Source organism: Notamacropus eugenii, chromosome 1 (assembly GCF_028372415.1).
Source record: "Notamacropus eugenii isolate mMacEug1 chromosome 1, mMacEug1.pri_v2, whole genome shotgun sequence".
Taxonomy (NCBI): domain Eukaryota; kingdom Metazoa; phylum Chordata; class Mammalia; order Diprotodontia; family Macropodidae; genus Notamacropus; species Notamacropus eugenii.
The window spans coordinates 280,278,161-280,291,037 of NC_092872.1; the positions used below are offsets into that span (position 1 = coordinate 280,278,161).

General features: G+C 43.4%; 1 protein-coding gene across 1 annotated transcript in view; it reads right to left on the bottom strand.

Annotated features, from left to right (window-relative positions):
* Positions 1-1,570: 1,570 nt before the first annotated feature.
* ANKRD22 (ankyrin repeat domain 22) overlaps positions 1,571-12,877 on the bottom strand; it is a 30,935-nt gene continuing 19,628 nt past the window's right edge. Inside the window, exons 2-6 of the mRNA XM_072628978.1 lie at positions 10,611-10,802; positions 9,001-9,108; positions 7,826-7,903; positions 4,456-4,554; positions 1,571-4,054 (exon numbers count right to left, since the gene is read on the bottom strand). Coding sequence (XP_072485079.1) covers positions 3,977-4,054; positions 4,456-4,554; positions 7,826-7,903; positions 9,001-9,108; positions 10,611-10,802 — 555 coding nt within the window. The 3' untranslated portion in view covers positions 1,571-3,976. The remainder of the gene's footprint in view (positions 4,055-4,455; positions 4,555-7,825; positions 7,904-9,000; positions 9,109-10,610; positions 10,803-12,877) is intronic.

A 12,877-nucleotide genomic window follows, 5' to 3' on the forward strand; every position in this document is an offset into this window, starting at 1 on the left:
CAAAGATTTCAATTGTGCAGGGGGCGGGGGGCGGATTGTGTGCACCTGTGTGTGGTATGGGGAAGGGGTAGAAGAGGGAGGCATGGTTGGCATTATCCAGGTCAAATACATCAATTCTCTACCTGGACACATCTGAAGAGGTGAAAACATGAAGAAATCTTAAAACATAGAAGATAGGATATCTTACATTTCTCTGAGATTTTGTTCAGGGCACAGGGAGGCAGGATGGTACATAGGTAAGAGCCCTTGCTCTGAGACCAGAGGACCTGGGTTCAAATCTCACCTCTCCTACTTGCCTGTGTGCGCCAGACATTATTCTAAGAGCTGAACATACAAAGAAAGGCTAAGAATAATAATCATTCCTGTCCTTCAGGAGTATATATAGGGACAAAGGGGCCATTCAGACCGGGAGAACTTGAGAAAGAGAGAAGACTTCAAGCTGCAGAGATCCGCGGAGGAGGCAGGGAGTGAAGGAAGAGAAAGATTTTGACAGGCAGTGGTGAGGAGGGTGGAGGATCCAGGAATCCAGGATGATCTGAGCTAATGCCCAGAAGCCAGAGACAGCAGGACGCAATCAGAAAAGTGTCACGCAGTCCAGTTTGGCTGAAATCTAGCATGCAAAAAAAGAGGGAGAATGTGAAGTCATCTTGATTGGGGATGTTAAAACACTTGGTGGAATGCCTCACACTTGGTAGAGTGCCTCAAATACTACACTGAAAACTTCCTCTTTATCCTAGCACAATCAGGAATCACCTGATGGTTTTGAGGAGGAGAGTGAGGAGGTCAGCCCATTGCCTTTTGACAGCTGCCACCCCTCCCTTCCAGCAGCACTGGACAGCTCCCTATCAGCTGAGGGGGCCACGCCAATTCTCCTCTCCACACAGCCTCTCTTCCTCCAACCCATGTCAAACCCTAACTAGAAATCCACTCCTTCCTCGCCTCTGCCACATCAAATCTCTCATTTCCTTAATAGCTTTCATTCATCTCCCACAGGAAATTTTCCCTATTCCCTTGATAATCAATACTCCCTCCTTCCTCCCTATATTACCGAGTATGTACTTATTTGTTTGTCATATCTGCCCCGCCCTGCCCCCAATATAATTCCAGCTCCTTTAATCAGGAGCAGATTTTCTTCTGTCTCTTCAGCCTGAGTGACTGATTAAGTGCCTCGGATACTGTAGGTGCTTGGATTGGAGTCTGGGAAATGAGTGAGGAAATTGTTGCAAGGGTCTGGGGGACAGGCGAGGAGGGCCAGCTCTAGGATAACTCTGTGAACAGGAAGGAAAGAATCAGTGTGAAGGGCACCATAGAGGTGGAAGGGACAGGACTTGGCAACAGCCTTTATGGGTGGAGGTGGGGGGTGGCATGAGTGGGGGCATGCATAAGTTAAAAGGGGCTCAGGAGATTGTATGGAAGATTCTGAAGCGGGGGTACGAAGATACCCCTGAGCTCCTAGTTCTTGATCCAGTTCTGCTTTCAAAAATAAGGATCCATCTGCTACTTCTTAACATGGAGCCCCGCGATGGAGTGAGTTTGTGTATCCTGAACTGGTCAAAATCAGAGTCAGACATTTGTTTCACATATCTCAATTTATTTCACAATTTTAAAAAATTCTGACCAGCATTCACACTCAGAACTTCCAAGACAACAAAGTCATAAATTAAATAAACAGTGGGAATCTGTGGCCGTCACATCACTAGACTAAGAGGAACCTTTGTGATGTGTGATTCCCACAGGAGCTTTTCAGGGTCCACTGCTAGTTGCCATAGTGACATCATCATCGTCCAACCAGAAACCAGCATCATCAGGAATACTAGCTAACATACAAAGAGCTTTAAGGTTTGCAAAGGGCTTTACATGTGTTAACTCGTTGAATCCTCACAACAGCCATGAGAAGTAAATGCTATTATTATCCCCATATTTTGATCCTATTTTATCTTATTATTATCCTATATTTTATTGATAAAGAAACTGAGGCAAATAGAGGTTAAATGGGTTGCACAACTAGTAAGTGTCTGAAGCTGGATTTGAACTTGTCTTCCTGACTCTGGATCCAACACTGCTCCACCTCATTGCGTCCGCTAATTAGTACCAAAGCAAGGGTAGCAACGCTGATATAACCAGGGACCATGATGGAAAGCAAACTGGATTCAGTTATAGGATAATAAATTTCTATCTGTAAGGGATCCTGGTTATCCACCTACCTTATTTTATAAATTGAGGAACCCAAGTCTGAAAGCAAAGGAACTTGCCTTTCAGAGTTCTCCAGTTTTTAGCATAAGGGTCAAAATTCTAGCCCAAGTCCTCTATCTCCGAATCAAGCACTTTCTTACCCAAATTCCATTGTCCAGGAAGACACCTGGGATCCAATCTTGGTTCAGACAATTCCTAACTATGCTTCCTTGAGCAAGTGACAGCTTCCCAGTTTACTCATCTATAATCCTGACACTAACTTCCCTTACCCTCACAGAAAGTACTTTGCAAACCTTTAATTGATAGAAAACTATGTCCTGAGATCATTAACATGTCCCCTTTGCCTTCCTTTGGCAAATGAGCTCAAGATCTATCTGGAACTTCAGCTGAGACTGGACAGGTAGCCAAGGACATGGTGGGTAATTGGGATGTTCACTTCTTAGGGATCCCACCTGACTCATGTCAAATATTGGACTGACGTGTGTTTATTTTTTCTTGGATTTTGAGCAAGCCATCCATGATTCTTCTGGTCTAGGCTGAGACTGGGACTGGAGTCAGAGCTGAAACTGTAGATTTGTGTACCTGGAGCAAGCATCAAGAAAATGTCAGGGGCAAAAATCTCTGAAATGAAAGAAAAGGCAAAGGACCTCATCCTATGATGTAAGGAAAGGAGCCAGAGCTCCTAAGACACCAACATCAGGCCATTTCTGGAGAGGCTGTATAAGGCAGGGTAACAGAGAGGGAGGCAAAGAAGGCAAAATGGAGGAGAAACTCAGTCCAGCTTCCCACAGAGGTAGCTACTTATTTTAGCTACTTATTCTTGCAAGTTAGGCACTAAGCTCTGTTGTTTCCATGTGCTAGGGAGCTGAAAATATATACACTTTCAAAATTCAGTGCCCTCTAAATTAAATACTGTTAAAGCAAAAGTCCAGTTGCCCCATCCTAGTCACAGCTCTAGCTAGTCTGCCTCTATGGTGGTGGGAGTAGGGGATCAGTTTGACTCTACAGCTGTGTTCACCCTTCTCATAACGTGGTTGGCAGCTGTTGAGTCCAAAAGACAAAGAGAAGCTACCATCAAGCTGGTGGCTGTCCTGCAGTCTTAATCCCTCTCTTGAATTATATTTTTGAAAGATAAGATCTTAAGAAGCCACAGATTTGTAAGCTGTAGAGGAAATGCTCAGTGCTTTCAAGGATCCCAAACTGCCCCTGCCACAAATGGCCTCTTTTGAAGACTCTCATTCTCCTGGTAACATTCTGTGTCTTTGAGTCACAGGGCCCGAAGAGCTGATGATCCAGAAGGAAGTGGTAGGTGGGAATCACTGTGCTACGTTGCTCAAAGAGAGTGGCAAGTCAGGCATGGCTCAAAAGGCATCGCTGAGGACTTATTGCAACTGACTGGACACAGAGGCAGACTGGGCATGTAGAATGAGGGAAAGCAGACACCAGTCTAATTCATTTTGTCTGTTGCTTTTAGAAAACTTGAGTGAGAAAATCTGAGAAACAAAGTTCACCAGGGAAAATGGGGCTTTGAACAAGCTTGACATTAGTCTTAGAAAGAGGATGGTAAAAGTGGGTCCTTCAGAGTGGAACAATTGGTACAAATACCAAACACATTATTTTCATCATCCCTGGTGACCAAAAATCCCCTATTTACAGATGGGGAAACTGAGGCACACATATTGAGAGCCTGGTCTGGATCAGAGAGTGGAACCATAGATGAATACAGGGATCCAGCCAGAGTCCTTGACCTTGGTCCAGTGTTCCATCCATGATATCAGGAAGGTTAGGATACTTTCCGTAACATGCTTTCAATCTGAGGAAATTTTAATCTCTGCACAATGTCCAAAGCACTCTCACCATGCTAGAAAGAGGAGAAAAGACAGGAATTACTCCTTCCTCAATAAATCAGATTCATCAGCAAAGCTACAATTATTCCTAGCAACAGACATGTACTAAATGCCTGCTCTGTGTGGGTGGGTATTGGGGGAAGAGGGAAGGGATACTGTGCCAAGTCCAGAGGATGAAAAGATGAAAAATTACCCAGTCCCCACTATCAAGTAGCTTACATCTCTCAGGGGATGAAGGAGGAATTTGGCAGGCATTGAGTAACTACCATGTGCACTGTTCTTGGGGCTGTAGATCCCAATACAAATATGCTCTGTGACCTCCCCTCAAGGAGTTTCCAGTCTAATGGAAACAGCAGCCCTGAGTTCTAAGAGAGCATTTTGATGGTGGGACTCTTGGATGGTGATGCGATCTCACCTTATTCTTTATAGTGGGGTCTGCATGGGCCTCCAGAAGTAAGGGCACGATGCTTTGGTTTTTCATTTCACACGCATAATGAAGAGCTGTACAGCCAGCCTGAAATAGACCCAGTCCATCAATCAGCCACATTTACCAATTGTGTACAAGGCATTCTCATGGACACGTGAAGATAACAAGAGAAAGACATAGCCCTTTAAATATATGTTCTTGTTTGAGCTGCCCTGTGAAGCTAAGAGAGAAAGTCTATGGGCATGTTTAACCGCATTTTACAGAAGACATGACTGAGGCTCTAGGCAGTGAAGGGAATCGTCCATGGTTTCACTGCTAGGAGAGGTGAGATAGGATACAAATCCAGCTCTTTCCCATTTCCAGTTCAGCCATCTCTTCACTGGGTCATGCGTTTCTCAGGAGATGCTTCTCAAAAAACCACCTGGTCCCTAAAGTTCTGGGTTCACATCCTTGTCCTGCTCTGCCTAAAAGACTGGTTCATCAAAAATGAACTGGTGAGTGTAGGTGATATGAGAACCTCTCTGGGGTGAATTTGGAAACCCTGAAAGACCAGTGGGGAGGCAAGGGCATCTCTCAGAGAATCACCTAGCGAGAAGAACGGATATAGATAATCATGGGTCATTAAGAGTCACATTAATCATTCCCAGTTGGCGTCCCTGCTTAAAGAGAAATGACTGACAGTGGAAAGAATTCTGGGCTTGGAATCAGGAGACCTCCTGGGCTGAAGTCGGCTATAATCCTTTCTTGCGGTCACTCTGCCTCTGCACCTCAGTTTTCTCACCTATGAAATGGGAGTATTTGTATCACCCAAGGCTCACCATCCTTTGTTCTTTAAACCCTGAAGTTCTGAAGCAAGAAGACATACCCAGTAAAGCTCAAGGGACAGAGCATTGGGTGAGGAATCAGGCAGACCTGGATTCAGATCCTACCTGAATTCTCTTGCCAGTTGTGTGGCATTGAGAAATCTGCTTAAATGCTAATTCTCACTTTCCTCATCTCTACCATCTCCAAATGTGCCACCTTCTTTCTGGCCATTTCATGCCATTTCCTCCCCACTTGAACTGAATCCCTGGAATGACACTGAGCTGTCCCCTTAGCTTGCCCTGATCCAGGCCCCCACTCCACTTCCCAGGCACCTGCTCTGAAGTACATGGTTCCTTGTACACAAGTTCTTCCCTTTCTAGCTCCCCTTGAAGTGAGGGGGCTCCTTGCTCCTCCATGGACCTAGGAACCCACGTGCAATCTGTTAGGCAAGCAACAATCATTCCTGAAGCACCTGATGAGTGCCAGTCACCCACCCTACTAGGTACTTGGGATCCCAAGCCAGAAAACAAAGACTCCCTACTTCCAAGGACTTTACTTCCAACAAAAAAGCACTTGGTTCCTCTTTTGAAAACACTAAGATGAGTGTGTCAGTCTGAGACAAATACTCTAATTAATTAAACTCCATTCAATTAATTAAATATTTAAAAAGTACCTACTACTCTGCTCAGTTCAGGGAATCAAAGACCTTTATATTTTGGCATAGGCCCTGCCTTCTAGGAGTCTCCATTCTATGGGGACAATGCCAGGGCCAATCAGAATGTGGTCTGTGGATAACAGAATGATTTATCTATCACCTGCTCTTTGAATATGAGGTGGCTGGCCAGCTATTCAGAACGGTCCTTCCTGGACTTGGAATCTATTAGCTTTTATGAGAAATTTTACAATTTATCTCTTAAATGTCAGCTTATTGATTGCAAGGATGCCAAATTCATTTTTATATGTCAGCTAGTCTACATTTTAAAATTTTATTTTGGATTTTAAATCATAAGATTATAGATGCAAAGCTGGAAGGGACCTTAGGGGCCACAGAATCCAATCCTTTCACTTTACAGACGAAAAAAAAAACTAAGGCACAGATAGATGAGGTGACTTGCCCAGGACTGAACAGCCAGGAAGCGTCTTGGGCATAATTTGGACCCAGGTTTTCCCTGACTCCAAGTTCAACAGTGGATACACCACACATCTAACTGATTCAACGAGTTGCCTGCCATTTATGCATTATTCTATTTCTCTTGCTCCAAGCCTGCTCCATCCAAAATAAATTAGTCAGTTATTCACCTGGCTGGATCTTAGAAAAAGGAATCTAAAGTTGAAATCCAAAGTAATAACCAAACACACACACACACACACACACACAACCCTAAGTAGAAAAGCCTTCAGGATTAAATGAATTGTTCAGAGCTCTTCAATTACCTTTTAATTAAGTCCTCCCAAGCCCTGGTCTGCTTGGGGTAATAACTGCTGCTTACTAATGGGAAACTTTGCTTCGGGATAACACACTGCATCCAGAGCTCTATTCATTCAAAAGCTAATTGCTTCAGGCTGGCTCAAAGGAAGTGAAAGTCTCATTCCCCATCTCTGAACTAAAGAAACTGGCAAGTAAAGTTCAGAGAAAGCCAAGCGAATTGGGCCAAGAGGTTTTTCTTCTTTGATGTCTCCACATCCAAATTATTTGTAAATATGCCCATTCCTGTGAGCTCAGAGCACAGACACACTCAGAAAATTCAAAAACAGCAAAGTCTTCATAGCACAGAGGTTTGCAGGCATCTGCTCTGACATGCAACTTTGTGACTGTGTCAGAATGACTCCAGGTCTGTCCTAGGAGCCAGGACATCCCACCTTGGACTCATACTAATTGTGCCACTCTGAACAACACTTACCCACCTACTATCCTGGGACACTGCCAAAGACTAAGGATCAGAGTGGGGAAGGATCACCATTGGTAAAGGGAGTTTCCTTGTGAGGAGCTCCCAAAACCAATAAAGTCTCAGATTTAGTTCAAAGCATTGTTCTTTACCCAAATAAGGCCAAGTTTGATAAAAAGCAGGTGAACGATTTGAATGGCAGCAAACAAAAATGATATCTTTGTCAAATTTAAAATGCTCTAGAGATGTGAACTCTTTCTATCTACACCCAATCCACCTCTGCTGGAAGACCCCTTTATCAGCTGGCTTCAGGCACCAGCTAGAGGATTCTCCATGGGGGCTGCCATAGAGGACATTCTTTGTGGGAAATGGGTCAAACTGGATAGCCTCTGAAGTCCTTTCCCATTCTGGGTCTTTGTGACTATGAATGACAGAGGGGTAGCTTTAGACCTCACGTCAAGCAACAAAAACCAATAGGACCAAACCACTTCCTAACCCTAGGAGCTGTGGTGATCCGTCCCTCCTGAGACATCCCCAAGAGAAGGCAGAGCGACCCTTGTCTGGGATGCTCCAAAGGGTGGGACTTCTTGCCCTGTCTGGTTAGATTCTAAGACCCTTCCATGACAAAGTTATTCATTGTTCTGAGACAGATAGCACTGTACACTTACATAGTCTGTGGCATTGACATCTGCACCAGCACGGAGTAACATCCTGACGAGATTCTCATTCTGTTTTGTCTTTGATACCTGAGTAACACAGGATGAGCCAATATACATTAATTTAAATATTTTCCCAGCACATGAATCTGGAAGAGGGATGATAAGGTGGGACATTGAAGATAAATTTGTTTATCGAGACAATTTAAGTACTAGAGTAAATCTTCTTGTGGCTTAGTGGAAAGAGCAAGGGGGATGGAGTCAGGAAGACATGAATTCTAATCCTGCCTCAGACATATACCAGCTGTGTGACCTTAGGCAAATCACTTAATCTCTGACTCAACTTCCTCATGTGTAAAGCGGAGATAAATAAGAGCACCTACCTCCCAGAGTTGTGAGGATCAAATGAGATAGTCTATGTAAGGTGCATTACAGGAATGTTAATTGTTATAGCAATCCCCTGTATTCCCTTATTCCCCCATTCTACCTCCCACCATCCCTCCTTTTTCCCTTTCCCCATTGTTTGATAGCCATAAATAATAATCCCCATTTTTATACTGTCTTAAGGTTAATCAGGCACTTTCCCCTCAAGAAATCTTCATGAGTCGTATTACCTTCATTGTACAAATGAGAAAACTGACTCTCAGACACACTGAGTGAGTTGCCTAGCATCACACAGCTAATAAGTCTCAAGGTGGGATTCAAAGTAAGAATTCCTGTTTCCCAAATCTGGTCTCTTCCTGCCATAGCAGGAGGTAAAATTAGAAAAAAAAATCATTCCTCAAACACTGTTAAGGCATCTACCATGTTACCAGGTGCTGAAGACACAAAAGCAAATGGAAACAGTCCAGTGCTTGGACAAAAGCCCAGAGTCCTAGAAAGCCTCATCAATGGGCCAGCACAGGGCAACAAGAAGCTTCCTAAGTGTCATTGCAGTTGAAAAAACACATTTCCTTTTTCCTTCCCTGGGCCAACTCATCCAAGAGATCTAAGTTTACAAATGGAAAAACTAGCCCCAGCAAGCTGAGCTCTGCCCAGTACAGAGAGGAGTCCATCCCCCCTTCTCCTGAAGATGGTGCATAGGCATGGTGACGGCATGGTGGGACTGGCAGGGCAGGGCAGAGACAAAACAACCCACCAGGAGCACAGGGCTGGCCACTGTCAGGAGAGGGGTCAGCTCTACTCACCATCAGGAAATAGCCAATCAGAAGTACAGGCATCAAGAGAATGATGAGCAGATAATCAAGGAAGGTGAATCTTTTCCTCACCGCATAATGCAGGCTGGTTCTCTCTTTCTAGGAAGAAAGCAAATTTAAAAAAGAAGAAAGTCACTTTGTCACCACTTAGGGACACCCATTTATAGCTAAAATTTTGCATTTTCTAATGAACATAGATAGAGGATCTTCATGCTGTTGGAAGGTCATTGGTCACTTACTGATCTCTGTTATCCACTTTTGGCTTTAGTTGCAGAAAAGTTTTAATCCCAGGGCCATTACCTCCCCCGCCCCCCATTACATAGCAGTTAGCTGGGCTGCCTTCTCCAGCTGGTATCCTTAGCAAATGAAAAACGGTTAATATTAGCCAAAGCAGACCCCAGTTAGGGAGGTAAGCCTGTCCCTCCCCAAGGGGAATTCCTAACTTGGGGCAGCTCAGAGGTGGGAGGCTCGTTGCCAACCCCACATGCATACAGAGAACAGGTTGGAAAGCCACGAGCAAAACAGCGGCTCACTCTCCTGGCTTTGGTTTTGGTCCTTGCTCTGGTTCACTGACGTGGGATACCCAAAGAGTCTGGGGGCAAGAAGCTGAGAACAGTATCAGAGTTCAAGCTGTCCGCTAGCAGTATGTGTATTTTTTGGAGACGGTGCCCAGGCTTATGGGAGATGGTTCTTGGCTAATTTTAATCACTTCATTAAGTACTTTGAACAAGCTGTGTCCTCTGGGTCGCTGTGGTTAGTCCCTGTTAGCTCCTTTAGGACATTCTTAATGGCTTCCTCAGATCATTTCAGGGATTGCTGTCTTCCAACAAACCACAAAGTCTTGTTTGGATCTGAGGAACTTATGTTTACCATATCCCCCAAGATCCTCTGGTACTCCCATGAAATAAATGAACCACAGCAGGCATAAATCTAAGGTGACTCTCCTTCCTGGATCATGTCCCTGCCTCTGTTATGGAAAGATGGCCAGTATCAGCCTCCAGGCTGAGCATCCCTCCACTTCAGCATGTGCTCTTTGGGGATGGGGCAAGCTTCCATAGCTCAGCTCAGCAGCTTTTCTTCATCCCACTCATCATTATCAACCACAGAACATTAAATGACCACAGGCAGTCATTCGGCTTTGTGGTAGACCAGAAGATCATGGTGCTAGAACTGGGAGGGACCTCTCTGAGGCCATCTAATCCAACCCTTCACTTTGAGATGATGAAACTGAGACACAGAGAAGTGGTTAGAACTTTTTCGTGGGTAATAAGAGGCAGGGCCAAGATTCTTCCCCTTGTTTTCCCCTATCACATTATAAGAGGCTGTGTGGTAATAATAGAAAGAGTACTGACTCTGAAGTCAGCAGGACCTGATGCTTACTCCCCATGTGACCTTGGATAAGTCACTTGACCTCCATGGGCTCCAGATTACTCATCTATAAAATGAGAAAGAGAATCATAACACAAGGGTTTGCCCAGATGACCTCTGAGGTCCCCTTCAATTTCAACGAACACTCTTCAATCTATTCATTCAATGACCTGCTTCAGGTCTGAAGTGAGACCAACTTCCTCCATCCTCCCCACTCTCACAGATGTTCTCACCTGATTTTTGGCATTTACATTGGCATTTCTTCGTAAGAGGAATGTAACTATCTTCAGGTGTCCCCGTCTGCAAGCACAGATTAGAGGGGTGTCTCCATTGAAGCTATCTTGAATGTTGACATAACTATTATCTTCTTTCACCCACTTCCAGACTTCAGCAAAGTCATTTTGATAGGCTGCTTGGCAGATGGGCTGAGGGAAAAGGGGAAAAAAAGCACATTTCTCAAGCTGTATGATATGAGACCAGTAAAGTGCCCCAGATTCCATTTGGAGTCAGAAATTCTGGGTCAAATCAGAGCTCTCCTCTGCTAAATTCTGGGGAGATAAAGAAAGGCAAAAATTATCTCTGCCTTTAAGAAGCTTTCATTATATTGGAGGTGACAATATTTGATACATATGTATGTATAAGATACAGACAGAGTAGGAGAAATGTAACCATAAAGGAGAAGGCTCCAGAAGGACTTGAGAAATACCTTTTCCAGAAGGTAAAACATGAAGGAAGTCAATGATTCTAGACTTAGAGTTATAAGGGACTCTTGAGGGCACCTAGCCCAGACCCTCAGTTTGTAGTTGAGGAAACTAAGGTGACATAGGTTTTTATACCCAAAAACTTCAAAAATAATATGGATTTATGGGAAAATAAAAATGACAACAAAGTTGAAAAGTTTGATTTGCATTTAAGAAATGAAAGAAGGCAATTTTTGTAGACTAAAATCATGAGTACTTTCTTCAGGAAAAGTCTCAGAAGGCACTTGGAATGCTGAGCACTGATCAGCATCACCAAAACTAAATTAACATTACATTAACGTACAGGAACCAACCTGGGAATTATTTAAGAATCAGCAGTTTGACTGTACAAAATCTCACCATTGACTAGTTGCAGCAAGAAACAAAATCAATGTCAAAATGGATACACGTGAGAGGATGACATCACAGGCAACTACAAAAGAACCAACCCAACTTATTGAAACAAGCATCTGACTCTTAAAAATTAGAAATTGCTTAAACATAAATTGACTCTCTTTATTACTATTTTTCAAGAAGTTTAAAAAGTTGCTACAGCAAGGAGGCAAAGCAGCCCAGAAACTGCATCAACCACCAAATATTTGGTCATTACAAGGAGAGAAACATGGTGACCCAAGGGCATTCCATGGTTTAGCAGATAAGCTCATTCGTAGGCCAATGTATAGGAAGGTTACACAGTATTGACTCACAAAATAGCAAAAAGCTGTCAAGATGAAGGACACTACAGAAGACATGATATGGGGTTCAACTAAGTCAGATCATGCCAAGATCATTTCAAGATGAAAGTAGGAGGAAAACAATGAAATGGAGAGAACAGACTGTCCAAAATTTCCTCATCATTGACAGCAATGGTACCAACACATCTGAATTCTGACCTCAGTAACTGATATATGACTGTATGAGGAACCAGGAATGTCTTGTAAGAAGTTAAATTAGGCAGAATGACCAAGCCAGACACAGAACAAGCCCATTTTAAAGGTGACACAATTTCAAGGATCGATTTTTCAAGATATCTCAAAGAGAGATTCCTTTTTCAGATCAAAAGAATGGAGAAAAAACTCAGATAACATCACCCAAAAGAGGCAACCAGAAGGATATTTACAGCTATCAAAACTTATACCTGATTTCTTCTTTCTCTAAGACATATGAGTATGTGCATGTCAAGGACAGCTGTGAAAATATGAAGAAGGGTCAAAGAAGGTATCTCTTAGATAATTCACTACATCAGGCAGTGAAATTGTGAGACAGATTCAGTGGGATACTTTTCTTGTCAGTGAGAAATGACAAGTGTGAAGAATTCAGAGGAACATATGGAGATGTGTATGATATGATATAAAATGAAGTAGAGATTTGAAAGGGTCCTGTGGGTACAGAATGCTGCAAACACTTTTAGATGTAATCACTGTGTTGGCTGACTTCACTTAATTGCATGTCTTTGTTATAAGGGGGTATATCAGGAAATTATATAACCATCAAAGCCCTCAATAGCACTTTAAAAAAAAAAAAAAAAAGGACTTCGGGGAAAAGTACATGGGAGAGGTAGTCCAACTCAGGTTCTCAGGTTTTCTGTACTGACCAATGATGAAGCTCACTTGCTGCCTATCAATAAACACCTGGGGCAAGTAGGTCATGAGAATAGAACTGTGCAAGAAAACTATCGATGTGGGTGCTGGGTTGGTTGGATTTGCTTCACTGTTTTTGTTAAGGCTCAGTAGAGGTGGGGTAAATGGGGAATTGACTGT